The sequence below is a fragment of the Tachysurus vachellii genome, chromosome 26, assembly GCF_030014155.1.
Source record: "Tachysurus vachellii isolate PV-2020 chromosome 26, HZAU_Pvac_v1, whole genome shotgun sequence".
Classification (NCBI taxonomy): Eukaryota; Metazoa; Chordata; class Actinopteri; order Siluriformes; family Bagridae; genus Tachysurus; species Tachysurus vachellii.
The window spans coordinates 4,377,840-4,400,304 of NC_083485.1; the positions used below are offsets into that span (position 1 = coordinate 4,377,840).

General features: G+C 40.7%; 1 protein-coding gene across 2 annotated transcripts; it reads left to right on the top strand.

Annotated features, from left to right (window-relative positions):
- The first annotated feature begins 2,823 nt into the window (after positions 1-2,823).
- On the top strand, positions 2,824-17,278 carry dtx2 (deltex 2, E3 ubiquitin ligase). Of its 2 annotated transcripts, XM_060862682.1 has the most exons (9): positions 2,824-3,591; positions 5,110-5,653; positions 7,333-7,391; positions 8,317-8,439; positions 10,354-10,418; positions 10,575-10,736; positions 13,466-13,627; positions 13,898-13,987; positions 14,393-17,278. In XM_060862682.1, the coding sequence occupies exons 1-9, from the start codon at positions 3,288-3,290 to the stop codon at positions 14,642-14,644; spliced, it is 1,761 nt and encodes a 586-aa protein (XP_060718665.1). In that variant the 5' UTR covers positions 2,824-3,287; the 3' UTR covers positions 14,645-17,278. The 2 variants fall into 2 exon arrangements, with proteins under 2 accessions (XP_060718665.1, XP_060718666.1); XM_060862683.1 differs by lacking the exon at positions 8,317-8,439.
- Positions 17,279-22,465: the final 5,187 nt, after the last annotated feature.

The window sequence follows — 22,465 nt, forward strand, 5'->3', positions numbered from 1 at the left end:
GAGTCTCATGTAGTGATTTGCGGGGTCCAAGCACCCTTTTGCAAGCAGCACCTCATTGATAAATTATGATCAAAATTGATAGGCCAGTGTTTCTCGATTGTTTAAACCATTTTTAAAAATCCAGTTACAGACTTTCACACCAAAGATATACCTTATACCAAATTTAAGCTTATTATGATTTACAGTTCATAAGAAATGTAAACGTTAACCCTAAACCCTAAATTTAGACATGTCTGCAATCTTGTCTTAAAGATAATATGAAAATGTTTGTTTGAAGGGGGGCACAGTGGCTTAGTGGTTAGCACATTTGCCTCACACCTCCAGGGTTGGGGGTTCGATTCCCGCCTCCGCCTTTTGTGTGTGGAGTTTGCATGTTCTCCCCGTGCCTCGGGGGTTTCCTCCGGGTACTCCGGTTTCCTCCCCCGGTCCAAAGACATGCATGGTAGGTTGATTGGCATCTCTGGAAAAATTGTCCCTAGTGTGTGATTGCATGAGTGAATGAGTGTGTGTGTGTGTGTGTGTGTGCCCTGCGATGGGTTGGCACTCCGTCCAGGGTGTATCCTGCCTTGATGCCCAATGACGCCTGAGATAGGCACAGGCTCCCCGTGACCCGAGGTAGTTCGGATAAGCGGTAAAAAATGAATGAATGAATGAATGTTTGTTTGAATTTATTGCTGTCTATTCAGAATTTGCTGAAAATTCATGTTTTTGAGATCTCTGAAAATATTAGAACTATAACAAAAGTAGGATTTTGTAAATCTTTGCAATGAGCACAAAGTGGAAGTGGTCAGCGCTAAATGGTCCTAATTGCTAATTGGTTCACAATTAACCAAAAAATCAGATGGTAATTTATAGAATATTATAATTTACTAAAGTGTAGAAAACGTATTTGCAAAATCTGTATTTGACGTTGGTTTAAACTTCGAATTATTAGCCTTTTTAAAGTAAAATCCCGAGTCTGTTTGCAGCGACATCTACTGGCGCAATGTATGTATTTACATAATAATAATAATAATAATAATAAGAATAAGAAGAAGAAGAAGAAGAAGAAGAAGAAGAATAGGAAGAGGAGGAAATCAAGGAAAACTACAATAACAAAAATATTATTAACAAATTATTAACTGTGAGGTGTACTTATTATATGATAATAATTATAGGATTATTATATTACTATATGACTACTAATAGGAACAAAAACAATTCTAACAGTACTTGTAGTAAACAACAACAACACACTGTAACACGAGAGCCTCATTAAATTGTGTGAATTTGTTTCTTCTCTTTAGTCAAATTAGAATTCAAATTTTATTTGTCACACACAAACATACACGGTAGGACATGTAGTGATTTGACAATGTGATTTACGACTGTTCCTTTTAGTGAAAAGAAAGGTTGCAATAAATTTATCTATATAGAGACACTTGAATTGTCATGGCAAGTTTTGGATATTGAACTCTAGTTGATATAATCTTTGTCAAGTTTATAAAATCTTATATTCAGGTTTATTTTAAACTCACTGTTGCAGGTGAACTTTTGCTTCTAATTTTAACAACCTTAAAATGCTTTACAGTGTAGTATAATAATAATAATAATAATAATAATAATAATAATAGGAGGAGGAGTAAATCAAGAAGGAAATAACAATAATATTTTGTTACAATAACTAAAACATTATTATTATTATTAACAACTACTACTAATAATAATAATATAAACATTAATAATAATAATAATAATAGGAGGAGGAGTAAATCAAGAAGGAAATAACAATAATATTTTGTTACAATAACTAAAACATTATTATTATTATTATTATTATTAACAACTACTACTACTAATAATAATATAAACATTAATAATAATAATAATAATAATAATAATAATAATAATAGGAGGAGGAGTAAATCAAGAAGGAAATAACAATAATATTTTGTTACAATAACTAAAACATTATTATTATTATTAACAACTACTACTACTAATAATAATATAAACATTAATAATAATAATAATAATAATAATAATAATAATAATAATAATAATAATAGGAGGAGGAGTAAATCAAGAAGGAAATAACAATAATATTTTGTTACAATAACTAAAACATTATTATTATTATTATTAACAACAACTACTACTAATAATAATATAAACATTAATAATAATAATAATAATAATAATAATAATAATAATAATAGGAGGAGGAGTAAATCAAGAAGGAAATAACAATAATATTTTGTTACAATAACTAAAACATTATTATTATTAACAACTACTACTAATAATAATAATATAAACATTAATAATAATAATATTAATAATAATAATAATAATAATAATAATAATAATAATAGGAGGAGGAGTAAATCAAGAAGGAAATAACAATAATATTTTGTTACAATAACTAAAACATTATTATTATTATTATTATTAACAACAACTACTACTAATAATAATATAAACATTAATAATAATAATAATAATAATAATAATAATAATAATAATAATAATAATAATAATAATAATAGGAGGAGGAGTAAATCAAGAAGGAAATAACAATAATATTTTGTTACAATAACTAAAACATTATTATTATTAACAACTACTACTAATAATAATAATATAAACATTAATAATAATAATATTAATAATAATAATAATAATAATAATAATAATAATAATAATAATAATAATAACATTAATAATAATAACAATATTAATAATAATAGAGAATAAGAAGAGTCATATTTTCTATTTATTTCCTTTCCTCATGGGGCTTGTTTATTGTACACAGAGCACACTGTCGCTGGCTTCACGCTTTTGTTCGCGTTTGTTTTGGAATTCTCTTAGCGACGCCTCACGCGCACAGCAGCGGACACAGCACGCGCACTCTAGGACATATTTTAATGCTTTAACCTGATAGAAAGAGAACAGTTTGTTTTTCACAGACATTTATTTTACTGTAACCTGGTCATTTAATCTGAGTTCGGCCCTGTGAAGCTGAACTGCTGGGTTGTCTGTGAATAACAGGAAAAGGTGCGCTAGGTGGCTAACGTTCGTCAGCTAAATTAGCCGAGTTAGCTTAGCGTTAGCTTAGCATTAGCTTAGCATTAGCTTAGCTGCGTAAAAGATGCGAGCTGATTGTTAGCGAGATTAGAAGACTTTGCAGGGGAGCCGTGTTTAACAGACAGGTGAACGAGATCAGATTAGATCAGATAGAAGACAAATGAATCTGTTTAACCAGCGCGACGTCTGTTAGCTCGATTTGAAGAATTAGCTTCTGAGGAATGGCCACGGCTTCCGGTTACTCTTCAGGCGTGAGCGGCTCACGGAGCGGCCCGTCTCTGTCTGCGTCCTCGTCCGGATCTGTTGGCCAGGTGCAGGGCATGGCGGTGGTGTGGGAATGGCAGGATGACGGCGGTTCGTGGCGACCCTACAGCGGTCAGGTGAGCTGCTTTATAGAGCACTGTCTCCAGCACCATCGGAGTGCAGGCCCGGCTGTCACCACCATCTCCCTGGGGCAGAGTGACCCGAGCCTCGCTTCCTATATCATCGATATCCCGAGCCTCAAACAGTTCCGACAGGACACCGGTAAGCATCTCTCTTTCAAGCACAAGCTGTGTTTCTCCTGCTTCGTTATTACTCATGGATATGTTCACCCCCTGGACCACTTTCAGCCTTTATCCATAAAGTAAATACCACCTCAAACAAACCATGGAGCTTTGAGGTTCAACCATCATCACATTTAGCAGACACCTTTATCCAGAGTGACTTACACTTTTTATCTCATTTTATAAAACTGAGCAATTGAGGGTTAAGGGCCTTGATCAGGGGCCCAAACAGTGCCAGCTTGATATTAAAGTCAGGTAGTCCAAGTCAGATATTAGGCCCTTTGCTGTTTATTTCATCCATAGAGATTTTTATTCCTGAACTTTCCTTACTTCAAAACTTGAATTTTAGTATGTAAAGTGTGTCATTTTTGTTTTTCTATTGAGGTTAAATCAGTCAAACAGCCAAACTATGATACCTCAGTAATAACAATAAACATGGGTTTGGGGAATTGTGTTTTTTTTTTTTCCTTTACTTTCAGTGTAGCCAAAAAGTTTAAAAAAAATAAACATTAATAATACATCACAGACCCAGAATCGCGTGCTCTAGTGTGCTCTCGGAAAATCCAGAAAGTATTTTATTAAATTTTTTTTGTTTCGTTTAGGTTTTAGAAAAGATTCAGTACAGTGACAACGCTGAGGAAAAAGCCTGCTCATGATGTCTGAACTCCAATAGAAATTGTCTGAAAGTGTCTGTAATAACCACAAAGAACCTGAGGTAAAACGGTTAAAAGGCCAACACGACCGTTCGTCTTTGCTGAGTTTTATAAATTCTCAGATGGTCGGCCTTTCCAGGTTGCGTCAAACGCACTACAGAAGCTCTGCCACAACAGTGACCTTGTTTTTGAAAGCCCTCTGACACCTGCACTAAATGCTGACTGAACAGGATGGACAGAGGAGGAAATAATAGCAGGAAACATGCGTTAGGTTCAGACAGGATGGACAATGGTTAGAATAACTCTCTGAAGTTGCGCTTAAAAATAGTACTAAGCAAATTGCCGGAGTATTTTAGGTGTGCTTTGCCTTTTTAAGCAAATGAAGAAAACGTACGTGTGTTTCTGCTAACTATTTTTATGTTGTGTTTCTGAAAGAACCCCTAGAGACTAAAATGCTCATGCATAAACAAGCTAATGCATAATCATGATGATTGCTAACTCAGTCACTACTGTAACTTAAATTTATAGAAATAAAAAAAAATGAAAATAAAATGACAACATTGTATGTCAATGGTAAGCAACTCTTTCAAGCATAAGCAATGGTGGCAATACATATGCTGACCCCCACCCCTAGATTGCATAATTCACTTTCACATTCTGGGGCAAAACATTTGCAGCCACTGTCACCATAAAAGAAATCCCACCTTATCGAACCAGGACGCTGTGAAGTGCTACCACCAGCATCTCACTGCAGGTTATTTTTAAATGTTAGAATCCAGGTGTGAATGAAATATCTAAAAAAATTTTTAAATAACAGTTAACTGTACACTTTGTTTATCCCGCAGGTAAGATCCGCTCGGTGCGACGCAGCCTGTTCCCACAGTCGACTGTACTTGTCAACGGCGTTCTCTGGGAATGGGCCAACGACGAGGGCGGCTGGACGGCATATGAAATGCACACGTCTGGTTTGCTGGAGAACAGTTACCTAGCACGCCAGACTACAGCGGACTTGGGACCACACAGACATAACTACGTGGTGGACTTTACATCACTCGAACAGATCAACAAGAGCTCTGGTTACCGGCGGCGCGTGCGCAGGCAGACCAGTACGCCATACCCTCATGCAGCAGCCTCTGGGACGGCTACGGTCATCCACTCTGGCCCTGCGTGCACGTGCCAGCAGTGTTTGAGCCATGGACCCATGCCTGGCCGATCGCGCCACTCTTTTTCTGCAGGAGCTGGCCCATCCTCTGCGTATTCTCCATATCCCAGAAGGCCACTCTCTGTAGGGAACATGGCTTGGGGAGGACCCTGGAGCCCGGCATCTACGTCTATGGCTCAGCATCCAGGCCCGGTGCAGTCCTTTCCACCCACATCCAATGGATTGAGGTGAGGTTCAGTGATTCGGCTGGCAGTATATCAGTATTTCCAAAATGTCAACCTTAAATGCTGACTGTTTGGCCCATGGGCAAACTTTTAACTTAGGAGTATAGAATATGACCTAGTTTAAACTTCTGTAAGCTCCTGCTTAGTCATACCATCTGACATTGCCTTTGACACCATCTCTCTCTCTCTGCTTTAACGCGTTTAAAGTAGACAGGATCGCACTTTGAGTTGGATTTGACTCCGTTTCCCTTTTAACACTCATCTGACACTCACAGTGTTGAATGTCTGCTTCTTCTTTCTAAACCTCGTGTCAACACTTTTTATGAGCCAATTACTGTTGTCAAAAGCCTCTGTGCTGAATTTACCACCGAATCCAAACGAAAGAACATTCCTTTGTTTAGGTGAGAGATTTCCGAATTAAAAATTGTTTTTTTTTTTTTAAATGAAGGTATTCCGGATTGAATTTGTTAGTGGTGAACCCGAAAGCCTTAACTCCTGTCCTGCTTACTTCACCTGTTTGTGCTCAACTGAAAGCAGTCTTGCATCTTTCAGTGATCTAAATGAAGATATACAACCTGCTTCTGAAACTTAACCGGCCACGAACTGCTGAACCACAGTTCTAACCTGTTTATCTGTTGGCGGTGACTCACACCTGTAGTAATATGCAGGAACCAGACCGACAAACCATGCGACATTCATGGCTTTTTGTACAAACTAAAGTGCTGAGGAGCGTCCACTGTCATTTCTACCCCCTTTTCTAGCACTACTACTATCTCAGGATTGATTCATTGGCATCGGTATGCTATCTGACATTCCTGCTTTGTTCCGATCAGGCAGAAAATAAGCGTACTTTGCATATTAATTTGCATTCAATTACAATTGTATTCCATATATGTAGATATATGTTGGTTGTGTGTGTGTTTGTAGTTCCATTAACATTAGGAATTGGGCTACCAGGCACCTGAACGGCTAAACGCACCGTTTCGCCATGACATTTGAGCGATAATTGAAAAACGCTCCCATGTAGAGGAGTTTACAAACACATGCTAAGTTGGTCCAAAACGTCTGTAGTTTATTTACGTCCTGATGCGGATGAGTTAATGGCGATGAGTCATCGTGACAGTAGGATGGTGCGTGTGTGTTTGGGGTTGAGAGAAAGAGAGAGAGAGAGAGAGAGAGTCATTAGGGAAATTACACGGCCAAGTGCACCAGCGCAACCTCAGTCGAAATGAAATAAAGGAACATGGCATGACCGAAAGGGGCATAACAGAGAATCTCCTGTAACGTATCCAGTCCTAAGACCGTTGCTTAGCTCTTTAAGCCGATCCATAGATCCGCTTCCTGACTCGCAGCACTTCTACATTAGCGAGCAGCGTTAACGTTCTGCTTTTAACCCAAGCTCACGCGAATACAGAAGCCTGTCTCAGGAAGCGTGGAAGACCGAAACCATTATGTTCAGTGGGAAAAGAGGAAACCTCCATTCCATCATGCAGGAAGAGCCTGTTTTCAGAAAAAGTTATTTCTGACTCGGATTCAAGGGGATGTCCATCACAGACGGAGTAACCAGTTAAACAATCATTAATCACATAGCTGCAGTTTGTGAAAGTGATTCTTTCTGACCAAACGGTTTTGAGAATTCATTAAAGATTGACGATTGACAATTATTATTTCTATTTCCACAGCATTCCACAGGTTCCCTTACAGCTGAACGGCTCCAGCAGCGTGAGCGCGGCACTGGCAGGTACCGTACAAACACATCTCCAAAAACAGCCTTTTATTTTATTTTTTTTCTTCCCCTCTCCCATGTGCCTTTGTTTTTAATTCCTCAATATTCTCCCCACCCCCTCTAATGTTTTTGACATTTTGTCCTGTATCATTTTGTAATCACCTTTCTTGTGAGTGTCAGTCAGTCAGTCAGTCAGTCAGTCAGTCAGTCAGTGAGTCAGTGAACCAGATCAAGATTCTCTGGCCAAGTGTGTATCCTTGACTTTGGCTCAGATACATAATAGAAAAAACAACAAAAGGTTTCCCACCTGGTGCAAGCGTAGATCATCAGTCCCAGATCTTCATTGTGGTATGTCCTAGCTTTTTAATTTGTCGTTTTGTTTCGTGATACGTTTTTTTAACAAAAGCTGACCTCATCTGAGCTTTGCTTCAATACATCATGGTGAGTCTGTTTCTTTCTTTTTTTTTTTTTTTCTTTTTTTTTTTTTACCACCAGGTCATACAACAGCCTAGATATTTTAGTTTTAAGATTGGACTTGACAGGATCTCGGGTGGGGGTGGGTCGAGGGGGGATTTTGCTGGATTTGGGGTATCTGCAGTTTATCAGCAAGTAAGAAGGACCTCTGCTGAAATACAGAACTAGGATAACGAGCCGTTCGGCGAACCTCCGTGGCAAAGCCCTGATGGGCTCCGACTTCTCCGAGTGTTCCGGTACAGCTCACTAAAGCGCAGTCAGGTGGATGACACTCACTGTCAGTTTTTCTTACTGTCAAGGGATGCTCCGAACTCACGCCCTTCATCACAGCATGCAACCACCCCCTCACTTGTGGTTGGCCTGCTCCACTTTTTGGCTCATCACTTTTCCTCTCCTCCACTTCCTTCCCTCCCTTCCCTTCCTCCCCCGCATGTTTTCCACCTGGCTCTCGGGGCCGGCTGTCCAGGCATGGCTTCCATTTTGATGTCAGCAGCAGGACTGGGAGTTCGCTTCATGACCAGCCCCCCCGGCAGGCCCAACCAAGCCCAGGCCAGCTCCGTTAAGAGGGCAAAGAGACAGCACAGGACAGGTAGCTAAGCCGTGTCAAACCTAAACACCTAACCCCGCACTGAACTGCCCCTACTGCCCACACCCCTCTTCTTTTTTTTTTTTATTTTTTTTTTCTCCTCACATGATTCTGCTGCTTGCTCTAAACACTTTTGTCTTGCTTACGCAGTTTTTTTTTTTTTTTGGTTATTTACCGAATACTCTATTATGTGTTGTGTGTGTGTGGTGTTGGGTTTTGTGATTCACTGCTAAGTCTGTACAGTAACAGACGTTACATCGCGCATGCACACTCACTCACTCGCTCTGCCTTTCGCCACACCCGCACACTTCATCACTCCATTTGTGTTCATCCATGACTTGCTTGCGACGCTTTTGACGTTACGCATGTTTTCTAATCCCGTTCGACTAAACATCTACATCCTAAGCAGTGTACATAATTCAATTCAATTCAAGTTTATTTGTATAGCGCTTTTTACAATTGACATTGTCTCAAAGCAGCTTTACAGAACATAAACATAGAACAAAAGGTTAATATAAAGATTAATATAAAGAATAATATAAAGATTAATAGAATGCAAAAATTCAAGATTAATATTAGATATATTTAGTTCACAATGTGTATGTATTTATCCCCAATGAGCAAGTCTGAGGTGACTCAGGTGACTGTGGTGAGGAAAAACTCCCTTAGATGGTAAAGGAAGAAACCTTTAGAGGAACCAAACACAAAGGGAACCTCATCCTCATATGGGTGACACTGTAGGGTGTGATTTATAAATATACAGTCTGATAAATGTTGTAATGATGTAAAAGACCACATGGAGTTCACATCTCCTCTTTAGTATCGCAGAGTCTAACTGAAGCTGGTAGATCTCTAGATGTCTCAGGATTCTCAGAGTCGGCCTCGTCTCAGTGGAGGTCCAAAATCTTCATCGCTCGCGAGACGATCTGAGCTGGTACAATTTCTGGATGCCTAGGGAACGGTAGAAAGAGAGAAGCAGTGGAGAGGGATTAACATATCTGCTGTTCATAATATTTGCAAGTCTGATGTAATAGTGCACAATATTATGGGATGTATTATGTGTACGCCTGACTAAAGAGATGAGTTTTTAATCTACATTTAAACTGGGAAAGTGTGTCTGAGCCTCGAACACTATCAGGAAGACTGTTCCAAAGTTTGGGCGCTAAGTAAGAAAACGCTCTACCACCTTTTAGTAGACTTAGATTTTCTGGGAACATCTGTCTACTAAAGGCGATAGATAATGTACGTCACGTGTCCGCACCATGCTTTTTGCGCTTCCTGGCTTTTAAAGCTCATTTAGGCGGGGAGATCTGACGAGGCTCAGACAAGACTGACACTTACAAGCAAGCCTAACCCACTTCCTTTTAATATCCGCTAACAAAACCATTTCAGTGTCAACACGAGCATTTCAGCGTCGCCGCCAGCACTCTAAACTTAACCTGTATTGTGAAGTGCACTAGGACCAATGGGGCCTCAACTGCTGCTTATTGCATATTAAATTCCTCGCTATAGCTTTGACTGTTACTCTGGGAAAGTCGTACCATACGATTCGTCTTTAGTAATCATATTTACCTTGGAGCCATTTGTGCACGCAGGAAGAGGTGCTGGTGCAAATAGAAGCACTCTCCCGGAGTACGCCGTGCTAAACTGCTTAATGTCTCAGTACAGCACTTTTTTTTTTTTCCCTTCTTCTTTTTTTTCTTTTCTTTACTGTGCAGAGTTCACACATGGTTTGTGCTCTTATTGTGCAGCAAGGTCCTTTTTTTTTTTTTTTTTTTTTTTATAGCATAGATCTAGCGCGTGTCGCAGAGAGTCAATCAGCATATAATTCTGCATTTTTCTGAACATTTCTGCAGCCCGGTGAAGGGATGCTGACTTTTTGGATGCGTTTAAAATGTTTCCGTTGTGTGTTCTCAGCTGCCCAGAGACCCGAAGAGGTCATTAAGAAATACATGGAGGAAGTGCGTGCGATCCCTGATGAGGTACGAAATACATCAAGATCATCATCTGCTCAAACCAACAAAAATGCTTAACCATTCGGAATGACTTCTTACAGCACTGTGTAACATTCCATGTCACTGTAGTTCAGTGTATTTGCTTCCTCAGAGGGAAACAACTGTGTTGTCGTGTTGTTTTAGGACTGCATGATTTGCATGGAGCGTCTGTCGTGTCCCTCTGGCTACGACAGCCCTGAAGGGGGCAGCCAGACTCTGCAGCCCAGCACAGTGGGAAAGTTCACCAAGTGTGGACACACCTTACACATGCTCTGCATGCTGGCCATGTACAACAACGGCAACAAGGTACGACACTTTCATCAGCGAGGCTCACAGCGCCGTGCTCGCACCAGTAAAGCTAAAATGTCAAACGGATGAAAGTCTACTTTATCTAGGGACAAAACGAAACTGTTTAATAACCAGTCAAGAAATAATGCTAGTTTACTGATTATTAGTTAAACACACTGTCACAGTGAAAAGTTTAAAAAGGAAAAAAGAAAAAAGTTAATCGAGCAAATGTTTCATTTCTCAAAAAAAATGTCTAAACCCTGGGCCTCATTTATCAACCTTCGAGTAAACCTGTTTTGTACAGTATGTGTTTCTGCGTAAGACAAAGCGATCTACAAATTTAGGCTGGAAGTGGAAGTTTCATAAAAAGCCCAGTGTTGCGCCACAGCCGTAAGCCACGTCCTTTAATAGGTGACGATTAAACTGCCAAAAAACTGATTCACATTTTGTTCCTTTTTTTCCCCCTCATTCATTAATATTACTCTGTTGTTTTATGTAGCGTTATTTAATTCTAATTCTTATTTTTTGAGAGCACAGAATAATAGAGAGAACACACAGACTGTCAGTCATCAAATCATCTGTATATTACATACTACTGCTGCTGTATATTGTACAAAACGCATAATATTGCACAATATTGTTATTTGCACTCCCACACTTTATGTACATAACTCATTCATTCATCTTCTACCGCTTATCCGAACTACCTCGGGTCACGGGGAACCTGTGCCTATCTCAGGCGTCATCGGGCATCAAGGCAGGATACACCCTGGACGGATTGCCAACCCATCGCAGGGCTTATGTACATAACTGATCGTTCATATTCTATATTCATATTTTATATATTTTATTCATTCTATATTCATATTTTATACTCATTCTGTCCATATTGTATCTCATCGTCTGCATTGTTTTCTTACATAGTATAGTGTTATTTATGTCTGTACCTTTGAGAGTCACAAACCGCTGGAACCAAATTCCTTGCGTGTGATTTGATTTGAATAATATTCTGTTCTCTCTATCGATTAACTATTAGAATGACAAAAAAAATATTATTTAGCAATATATTGTCGCTGTCGGGCGGAATCCTCGTATCTCCAAAACCATTATTTTTCAGGAAATTAAAAAAACGCTGTACCTTATCTGCAGTGCACAGGGTTTAGTCCACGTTGCAGTGGATTGTCTTGCGCTAAATTCCTGTCCTCAGACGAGCACCAGAACTAGCGGGGGTCAAGATTTTTTTTTCTTTGAGCCCAGTGTTTTGAAGACATTTACCTCAGAAGACGTGTTGATTCGTTGCGACTCTTCATGAGGAGAAATATATCGCGAAGCTCTCCCACGGAGTGAGGAAGAGGTGGACAGTTGAAGTGTCCAATGGAGTTATGAGATTTGCGCTCAAGCTATTTTCAAGACTTTAGATTGGTTAATAACTTGTAAAAATAACAGACCCACGTGGGGACTGACCAATAGCATCGATATGTGAAAAAATATGAAATTGACAAAATTTCACCCGACAGCGACGATTTACAGCTGGTACCTGAAGAAGGTCAGGAATTACACACACGTGTGTTTGTGTGTGAGGGAAATTTCCCTAATGCCATTTTGGTCTGTATGACCTATTAGTTCTAAAACTGTTTCATTTGTGTATGTTTCAAATGAATGTTTTTTTTTGTTCATGACTGTTCATGTAATCTGTGTTTAATATATATATCATAACTCCTGACAACCAATAATATCTGAATCTCAGATCCAGATTTGCTTTAGTTCAGTTGACAAATGACAGGAATTTCACGAATACTCCGGTGATATTTTGTGTAAACGGTTATATGAAGCTAATTATTTCCTCTTAGTTTGCTAGGCAGTGACCTTGTTACAGCTTCAACGTTTCTAAATTCAAGGGGATTTTATTATTTTGTTGGTGTTGGTCGTGCTTTTGCTGGTCAACCTTGTGTGTACCACGATAACCACAAAACATGCAGAAAATGAAAGCATGCTGCTCGGTACTCTCATACACACTCACTCACACACACACACACACTCTCACTCTCACTCACACACTCTCTCACTCACACACTCTCACACACACTCACTCACTCACTCACACTCACACACACTCACTCACTCACTCACACACGCACACACACACTCTCACTCTCACTCACACACTCTCTCACTCACACACTCTCACACACACTCACACACACTCTCTCTCTCACACACACACACACACTCACACACTCTCACTCACACACACTCTCACTCACACACTCTCACACACACTCACTCACTCACTCACACTCACACACACTCACTCACTCACTCACACACACTCACACTCACACACTCTCACTCACACACACTCACACTCACACACTCACTCACACACACACACACACACACACTTTGCAGCATTAAATATAAAATAGCATGAGGCCATACCAGAATAGAACAGTTTCCTTGTCACTTATGTCCTCACATTATTTTTGCTTCCTCATAAAAGTCTTTGTACTTGATGAAATCGCCATCATCATCAATGAAAGCTGGCCACACATTAGAACAACATTAACCCAAACTCTTTTTTCTCTCTCTTGGGGCAATGCCTTACGTATTAAGTTTTGTATTATGTTTGAAATTGTCATATTATTCTAGATGTGTGTATTGGACACTTGTGTTATTTTGAAACACCTGTCTTGTGTTGTATCTGTGTGTGTGTGTCCACTCACATTTCTGTGTCTGTCACATTAAAGGATGGCAGCCTGCAGTGTCCTTCTTGCAAGACAATCTACGGTGAAAAGACCGGCACTCAACCAAAGGGCAAGATGGAAATATACAGCATCCCACAATCCCTCCCGGGCCACCCAGACTGCGGCACTATACAGATAATCTACAACATCCCACCTGGAATACAGGTCACTGCTCCATATATATATATATATATATATATATATATATATATATATATATATATATATATATATATATATATATATTAAATCCAAATTATAAAATCCAAAATATTTTAATCAAATCCAAATTATACCATTTGACTTCATCATTGAGGTACATGACATTTATCTTGAGGAACATCACCCAGTTCTGAGTCATGCACGTTTCGAACGGCACCTTCAGATCGGCCAGACACTTTAATTACATTGCAAGTTTTGTGTTTCTGTCCTCAGGGCACCGAGCACCCAAATCCTGGCCAGCCTTACACCTGTCGAGGTTTTCCTCGCTTCTGCTTCCTGCCTGACAACGACAAGGGCAGAAAGGTATCAGATGGTTTTAATTAAACAGTCACTAATCGAGCAAGCGAGGACGATCTTCTGAGACAAAACCGCATGTAAAAGTGTGTAAACGACAACCAATGGTCCAGAATGTAAGGTCTTGAACGTATCATAATATTGAGATGTGTTGGAAACTGGCGTTTAAAGTTCTTTCGGTTCTGTCTGATTCTTAAACAGTATGATATCGTGTGCTCATGGAGTACATTAGCTAATATTTCTTCTTCAGCAAATTGCATATGAAAGCTCTATGATGCAGCAGTCTAGATTACAGCTGGTATAAAATGGGGTTTCGTTTCTGATCTGGACTTTTGTCGAAGCAAGTAACATCATCACTAATAGAGATCCATAGATTGGCATATACCCTAACATCTCTATGCTAATTCTCGACAGGTGCTGGAGCTGCTGAAGGTGGCGTGGACGCGGCGGTTGATCTTCACAGTAGGCACGTCCAACACGACAGGCGAGCCCGACACAGTGGTGTGGAACGAGATCCACCACAAGACTGAGATGATGTCGAACGTATCAGGCCACGGCTACCCAGACCCCAACTACCTGGACAATGTCCTGGCAGAGCTGGCAGCACAGGGCGTAACCGAGGACTGCCTGAAAAGAGACACGCCTCGGCCACGCGAGCCCGAGTAGCTTTCCGAACCCTGCACAAAAATCGACACAATTGCTAAATCAGGCTCGGCAATGCAGAGACACTGTGTAAGACCGTAGTAAGATTTTAAGCATGTAGAAATGCTTGGATTCATGGCATATAACCATAAGATGCCGTCACTGAAAAATTGCATCTTTCGGGAAAAAAAAATAATAAAAATCCGCTAGTTAGAATTTAAAAACCGATTTGTAACAATTTAGATTTTTGTTTTAAATCTAGGCTTTGCACGCAGGACAGGTCCAGCGTATATAAAAAAAATAATAATAATAATAAACAACCTTTTGTTAGTGATCTTTGGTCATTTGGAATTCAGAACCTTAATGAAATCTTACTTGGTACATGACTTGTGTTAACCCTTCTGCAGACCCTGAGTCAATCTGACCCGGCTGGAAAGTTTAATGTGTCATAACTTGGGTTTCCTTCCACATATTTGCTTGAAATTTTCCAGGATTGTTCCAAATTATTGTTCAAAATTTAATTTTGTCTATTTTCGTTGAATTGACGTGTTTGTAAAGTCAATACTTTCCTCCTCAAATCATCCAGGGTCAACTTGACCTGGCCACATTTAGTGGGGCAATAGTTCACACTTTTGCCCTTTTTCAGTGCAATGAACATACGTACAGACACAAAAATGCACACGTAAAATGTCCACACACTCACACACCACACACATGCGCGCACACACACACTGGGCATTGCATTTCATTAGGCCTCCAGAAAAAAAAAAGCTACATATTTGTAAATATTTCACACTTTTTATATGCCTTTGCCTAGCAGAGGGCAAAATTTGATCTACCACAATGATGCCACACACACACACAAACAAGCATTGGGCATTGCATTTTGATTTATAAGCATTCAAGTCAATTTGGCCTGGAAAAAACAGGTTTTATTATTTGCTGACATTAAAAATGGTCAAAATGGTTTCAAAACAATCCGCTGGCTTTGAAATATACCAGCCTGTAATTGTGCATTAACTTTTCTGCCTCTATAGTGAAAATAATTCAAAATTTCTGTTTTTTTTTTTGTTTTTTTTTACTAGAAAACGAGGCATTTTTGCATATTATCGAGGTTTATTATACCAAATATTACAAAATTTTTTTGCAAAATATATGTTAATATGTTGGAAACAAGTTAGACTAAAAAGGTGAAAAAAAGGCTATAATATATACTTCATCTTTTATAAGCAGTCAAAACAGACAAGGTCAAGTTGACTCGGCGCTCCTAATTTGTATAGGAATGCAGACGAAGTCAGCAGAAGGGTTAAAGGTGGGGTCTCCGTTGTTTGAAAGCCAATGTCGACATTTGAAATCACCAAAAACAAACACGCCCCTAACCCAAATGGGTCCCACCCCTGTATTGATAGCTCCGCCCACACATACATACGTAACCCAGGCAACTAATGGAAAGAAATGTGTCTTTATCATAGCTGAAGTGAAGAACAATACGATTGCAGATAAACAAACAAGCAAAAGTGACACACAAGCATAATCATGTAAAGGACAAAGGCATATATTAGTTCTGTGTAACAAAGCAAAACCAACGTTACTCACCGATCGAGAAGGAAAAAAGCACCTCGGCGTCTTAAGTAAAGTTGAATTTCCTGAGTCAATAACTCCTGAGCTAAACGCTGTTACTACACAAAACGCGGTTGTAGCTGCGTCTCTACATTACTACGATAGAAAAGAGGTGTTATTTGTGTAGTAACAGCGTTTAGCTCAGGAGTTATTGACTCGGGAAACTCCAATCTGTGAATATGTGACCAACTTCCTGCTCCTTCAGTTCTCTCCAGCGCTGGAAAGCTGATCCTATATTAACACGTCCTACTCCTTGCCTTATTGTAAGTCTTTCTTCGCTTTCTTTCTTTGTTTTTATCCTCCATGTCAATGTTAAAACCGCTTTCTGCTAATGTCACACATGCGCACTGAACGCTCTGCCGCATATTGACAAACCCCGCCCCTTTCTGGTCATTGGCTACGCGTTTGTTTTGATTTTTGTTTTGATTTTTTTATTATTCGTCCCGACTCAGTTTTCTGAAGTATTTCTCAAAAATCGGATACCCTGCCTTTAAGGATGTGAAAGTAAGGGGGCGGTCGGTTTACAGTATACCATGTTTTGGGAATGTATTTAAGCAAAGCTGGCGATTTATCGTCCCCACTTCAGTGTTTTTTTTTTTAACGCTCCAGAATCTCCGTTTTCTCCAGAGTCACTTTTGTCATACCATACGAGAGGCAGCTATGACCTGGGTATGAACATGCAATTTTCCGTAGCACTTTAGCTTCTGCAGTGCTCCGAATAATAAAGGGATTTCTAAAGCCAAGTGTAGCTTCAAAAAAAACAACAAAATAATAAAGCTTCATTCCCAGCATGGCATGTCTTTCAGTACACAATTTATAGTGCATTCTGACACTTTTTTCCAACCTCTGTAACAGATCTCTTCATATAAACCACCATGACAAGGGTTGACTTTAAAAAAAAAAACACAAACAGTGGCACCGCTTGGAGTCGAATAAAATCATACGAAGTCATTATTGCGAAACAATGCAAATAGTTTTTACTAGTACTGTATTAATTGTATTGCAAAATTAAAGTGTTACAAATTGCGACTATTTTAATCCATGCTTTTTGATACGCTTTGTTTGCTGTTATGAAGTAGAATAGACGGAAGCACGAGGGAGTCGTTTTGTACGATCTATCGATGTTTACACACACATATCTCGCCTCCCCACCTTCCACCAAATTACAACGTTCTCATGCAGGGAAATTTAAGCAGGAAGATATAAATAGACTCCTCGTTTGGAGAAAATAATACCACGTTACTTAATGTGAATAGGGAAATGATTACAGATCCGGAATTCCCACAAGGCCGCAGAAAGTTCCATTACTTGCCACAGTTGGTGACACTCATCTGTCCACAATGGCTACATGTTGTGCCGCTCATCTCGCCTTCCCCATTCATCATCTGTGACGAGCATTGGGGGAAATAAAATGTATGCAGACCTCTCTCTCTCTCTCTCTCACACACACACACACCCTCTCTCTCTCTCTCTTTTCTCTCTCTCTCTCTCTCTCTCTCTCTGTGTGCTTTAACTCTCTTCATTTGAATATATTGTCTTCTGGTAAAGTAGGTTCCTGACTTTTGTATACTATCTGCTTAACTCACTTTGTTCTAGAATAGTGTGATTTGAATTGTTATATTCTATACCATTGTTGATTTTTATAGTGTTGGTCCTTGTTGTTCTCTCAGCTGATTAATCAGGAGTAGTTTCAGTCTACCTTAAGGTGTGAATTGGGGGCAGGGCTTACCTATTTAAATTGAAGGTTCTCCGCTACAGACGCTAGCGTCTGTAGCGGTTTGTAAGTATCTCTCTCTCTCTCTCTCTCTCTCTCTCTCATTGTAAACTTTGTGTCTAATACTATTTTGCTATATTCTACCATACCTTAATTCTCACTCTTGACTGCAAATATGTGCCTTAAACCCATCTCTGTACTCAATTCCTACACTCGCAGACACTCTCGTCCACAGAGCAGAGGTCACAATCCCAGTAACCTCATCTACCCTCCTCTGTTGTGTAAGTCTCAAACAGTGGTGGTAGGTGGGCTCTGGAATTGCCAGTCTGCTGTGAAAAAAGCTGATTTTATCTCTGCTTTAACTTCCCATTACTCCTTTGATTTTCTTGCGCTAACAGAGACCTGGATATCCCCACAGAACACTGCTACACCAGCTGCTTTATCCTCTGCCTATGCTTTCTCTCACTCACCACGAGAAACCGGCAGGGGTGGTGGTACAGGTTTATTGCTGTCAAAGAAATGGTGCTTTACACCTCTCCTCTTGTCTCATTTAACCATCTCCTCTTTTGAATTCCATGCCATTTCAGTTACCTCTCCAATTAACCTTGTTATCATTGTTGTTTACCGCCCTCCTGGTCCCCTAGGTGACTTCTTGGAAGAAATGGACACACTGCTTAGTGCTTTCCCTTCTGATAGCTCCCCCCTGACAGTGCTTGGTGACTTCAACCTCCCCTCTGACAAGCTACATTCTTCTTCCCTCCTGTCTCTTCTTGACTCATTCACACTCACACTCAACAGCTACATCCCCACACACAAAGGAGGCAATGTGCTGGACCTGGTTTTCACCCGTCCTTCTCCAGCTACAGACGTGACTGCTACCCCACTACACGTCTCTGATCATCACCTGGTATCCTTTACCATCACTCTCCCTACCCTACCTAAAACTACCTCTCACCCCCTCGCTCTAACCCGCCGCAACCTTTACTCTGTCTCCCCTTCTTCTGTAGCTTCTGGCACTCTTTCTTCCCTTCCTGATCCTGAGTCTTTTTCCTCACTGCCCTTGGACTCGGCCACAGATACTTTCCTCTCATCTCTTTCCTCAACTATGGACTTCCTCTGCCCTATGTCCACTAAACCCAAGAAAACTTCTTGTTCTGCTCCTTGGCTTTCAGATGTGCTGCGCAACAATCGAAGAGAGCTAAGATCATCAGAGAGAAAGTGGAAGAAATCACAACTTGATGCAGATCTTGATTCTTACCGAACACTCATGGCCAAGTTCTCCTCAGATGTGACTTCTGCCAAGACTTCCTTCTACAAGGAAAAGCTTGAAGCTTCCTCACATGACCCTCGGAAATTCCACAACATCATCTCTTCTCTGCTCAACCCCCCGGCTCCACCTTCTTCATCCTCCCTGACTGCAGGAGACTTTGCTTCTTTCTACCAGGAGAAGATTGAGGAAATCTGCCGGACCTTCACTTCAGCCCCGACTGCACTTACATCTCAGAGTATGGACTCCCCTACACCTTTGTTGTCACATTTCTCAACTGTAACAGCAGAAGAGATTCTAAAACTCATCCAGTCTTGCAATCCTACCACCTGCCCATTGGATCCACTCCCTTCCACTTTGCTGCAGACCATCTCGCAAGACCTTCTGCCCTTCATTACAACTATCACCAATAGATCCATAGCATCTGGTCAGGTACCAACTACCTTCAAGAGAGCAAGGGTTATTCCCATCCTGAAGAAACCTGCTCTGGATCCATCAGACATCAGTAACTACAGACCGGTATCACTTCTCTCGTTTCTTTCAAAAATTCTTGAACGCATTGTCTTTAATCAACTGTCTGTCTATCTCTCACAGAACAACCTCCAAGACCCCAACCAGTCTGGCTTTAAAGCAGCTCATTCCACAGAGACAGCCCTTTTAGATGTCTCTGAGAAACTACATGCTGCTAGATCAGCCAATCTCTCATCTGTCCTTATCCTCCTTGACCTTTCAGCAGCGTTTGATACGGTCAACCATAAGACTCTCTTAGCCACCCTCAGGAGTCTTGGGATATGCGGATCAGCTTGGGAATGGTTCGCTTCCTACCTGGAAGGACGCTCATATCAGGTAACATGGAGGGGAGTGACATCTGCTCCACGCAGACTCTCCACTGGCGTCCCACAAGGCTCAGTACTTGGTCCTCTTCTTTTCTCCCTGTATACTCACTCTCTTGGTGAAGTTATTTCCTCACATGGGTTCTCTTACCACTGCTATGCTGATGATACACAACTTATCTTCTCTTTCCCACCCGCAGATGCCACAGCTTCTGACCGGATCTCTGCATGTCTGGCAGAAATTTCATCATGGATGACTGCTCATCAGTTAAAGCTTAATCCTAGCAAAACTGAGCTGCTCTTCATCCCAGGTGATTCATCCCCAGGTCATGATCTTGCTATATCCTTGCACAACGATCTGATCTCCCCTTCAGCCACAGCTCGCAACCTTGGGGTAACCATGGACAATCAACTGTCCTTTTCCTCTCATGTTGCTAATGTGACTCGCTCATGTCGGTTTCTTCTCTACAACATTAGAAGGATTCGACCATTTCTGTCCACACAGGCTGCTCAGGTACTTGTTCAGTCTCTTGTCATTTCTAGACTGGATTACTGCAATGCACTGCTGGCAGGTCTACCTATGAACGCAATCCGTCCTCTGCAAATGATCCAAAATGCAGCTGCCCGGCTTGTTTTCAACCTGCCAAAGTTCTCTCATACCACCCCGCTGCTGCGATCCCTCCACTGGCTTCCGGTAGCTGCACGCATCAGATTCAAAACACTGATGCTGGCCTACAAAGCCAAAAATGGACCAGCTCCCTCTTACCTCAAAGCCCTCATCACTCCTCGCACTGCACCCCGCACCCTCCGATCTACCAGCACTGCTCGACTGGTTCCACCATCTCTCAGGGTAAGAGGCAAATATACTACAAGACTCTTCTCTGTACTGGCACCAAGGTGGTGGAACGAACTTCCCCTAGAGGTCCGGACAGCTGAGTCACTGGCTATTTTCAAGCGGCGGTTGAAGACCTACTTATTCAGGAAACACTTCAACTAGCACTTTCATTATCTTTTGCATTTAAAAAAAAAAAAAAAAAAAACACACCTTTGACACTTTCATTGTAACTTTGAACAAATGTTTTAAACTCATGGTATCTTAAGTATGTAACTTAGTGATCCAGCATTAATGTATTCAATGTTAGAGATTTAAGCACTTATGTACGTCGCTCTGGATAAGGGCGTCTGCCAAATGCTGTAAATGTAAATGTAAATGTAAATGTCTCTCTCACACACACACACCCTCTCTCTCTCTTTCTCTCTCTCTCTCTCTCTCTCTCTCACACACACACACACACCCTCTCTCTCTCTCTCTCTCTCTCTCTCTCTCATACACACACACACACACACCCTCTCTCTTTCTCTCTCACACACACACCCTCTTTCTCTCTCTCTCTGTCTCTCTCTCTCTTTCTCTCTCACTCACACACACACTCTCTCTCTGTCTCTCTCACACACACACTCACTCTCTCTGTCTCTCTCTCTTTCTCTCTGTCTCTCTCTCACACACTCTCTCTGTCTCTCTCACACACACTCTCTCTGTCTCACACACACTCTCTCACACACACATTCTCTCTGTCTCTCTCGCTCTCACACACACACTCTCTCCCTCTCTTTCTCTCTCTCCTCTCTCTCTCTCTCTCTCTCTCTCTCTCTCGCACTCTTGTCTCTCTCTCGCACACACACACACTCTCCCTCTCTCTTTGTCTCTCTCTCTCTCACACACACACACACACACTGTCCGTCTCTCGCTCACTCTCTCACTCTCTCTCTACATTGTATACATTGACTTTATTTATTTTTTTAATTAATCGAGCAACAAGTTATCACAATATAGAACTGCATTCAGTGTACTATTGACTGGATTAAAAATTAAAAAGCAACAAAAAAACAAACCACAACACCGCCCCCTACCCCGTCACTAATCATGCAGCTTCATCTAATTCGCCAAAAAGCCTTAAGAAACAAGTTTATTTCCACCTCTAATATGGATTTGATGAGCGAAAGGAAGCAAGAAACAGTAGACTGTTTAGACAGTGTAGTCTTGTAGTGTGTGTGTGTGTGTGTTTTCCTTTCTCCATTAGAGGGCAGTATTGAACTGTAGGATTTGCACCCTAAACAAAATCTAAACCAGACCTCTCTTCTTGTTCAGTAATGATATTGTGGATTTTGTGAGGGAGGAAGAAAAAAAACCTGAAGGAAACATGTTTTCTCAGCTGTTGTCACAGGCGTGATAATGTCTCGCAGTAAAGCTGTCTCACCTACCTGTCATAACTAAATAAGCATCTTCCACAACAGAGGCAGAACAGGGCACGCTCCGTTTGTTTAGGGCCTCCGCGAAGATGTTTTCTTCACATGAACATCTTGTTTTCTTGAAGAAGCCATGGCTCCTCCCTGACACGTTGTACACTTTA

Bases quoted from the DNA above. Each gene is read 5' to 3' on its own strand.
- dtx2 (XM_060862682.1), top strand. From the start codon at position 3,288: ATGGCCACGGCTTCCGGTTACTCTTCAGGCGTGAGCGGCTCACGGAGC. The intron at 5,654-7,332 runs GTGAGGTTCAGT...CTATTTCCACAG, and splicing joins CCCACATCCAATGGATTGAG to CATTCCACAGGTTCCCTTAC. The intron at 13,628-13,897 runs GTCACTGCTCCA...TTCTGTCCTCAG, and splicing joins ACATCCCACCTGGAATACAG to GGCACCGAGCACCCAAATCC.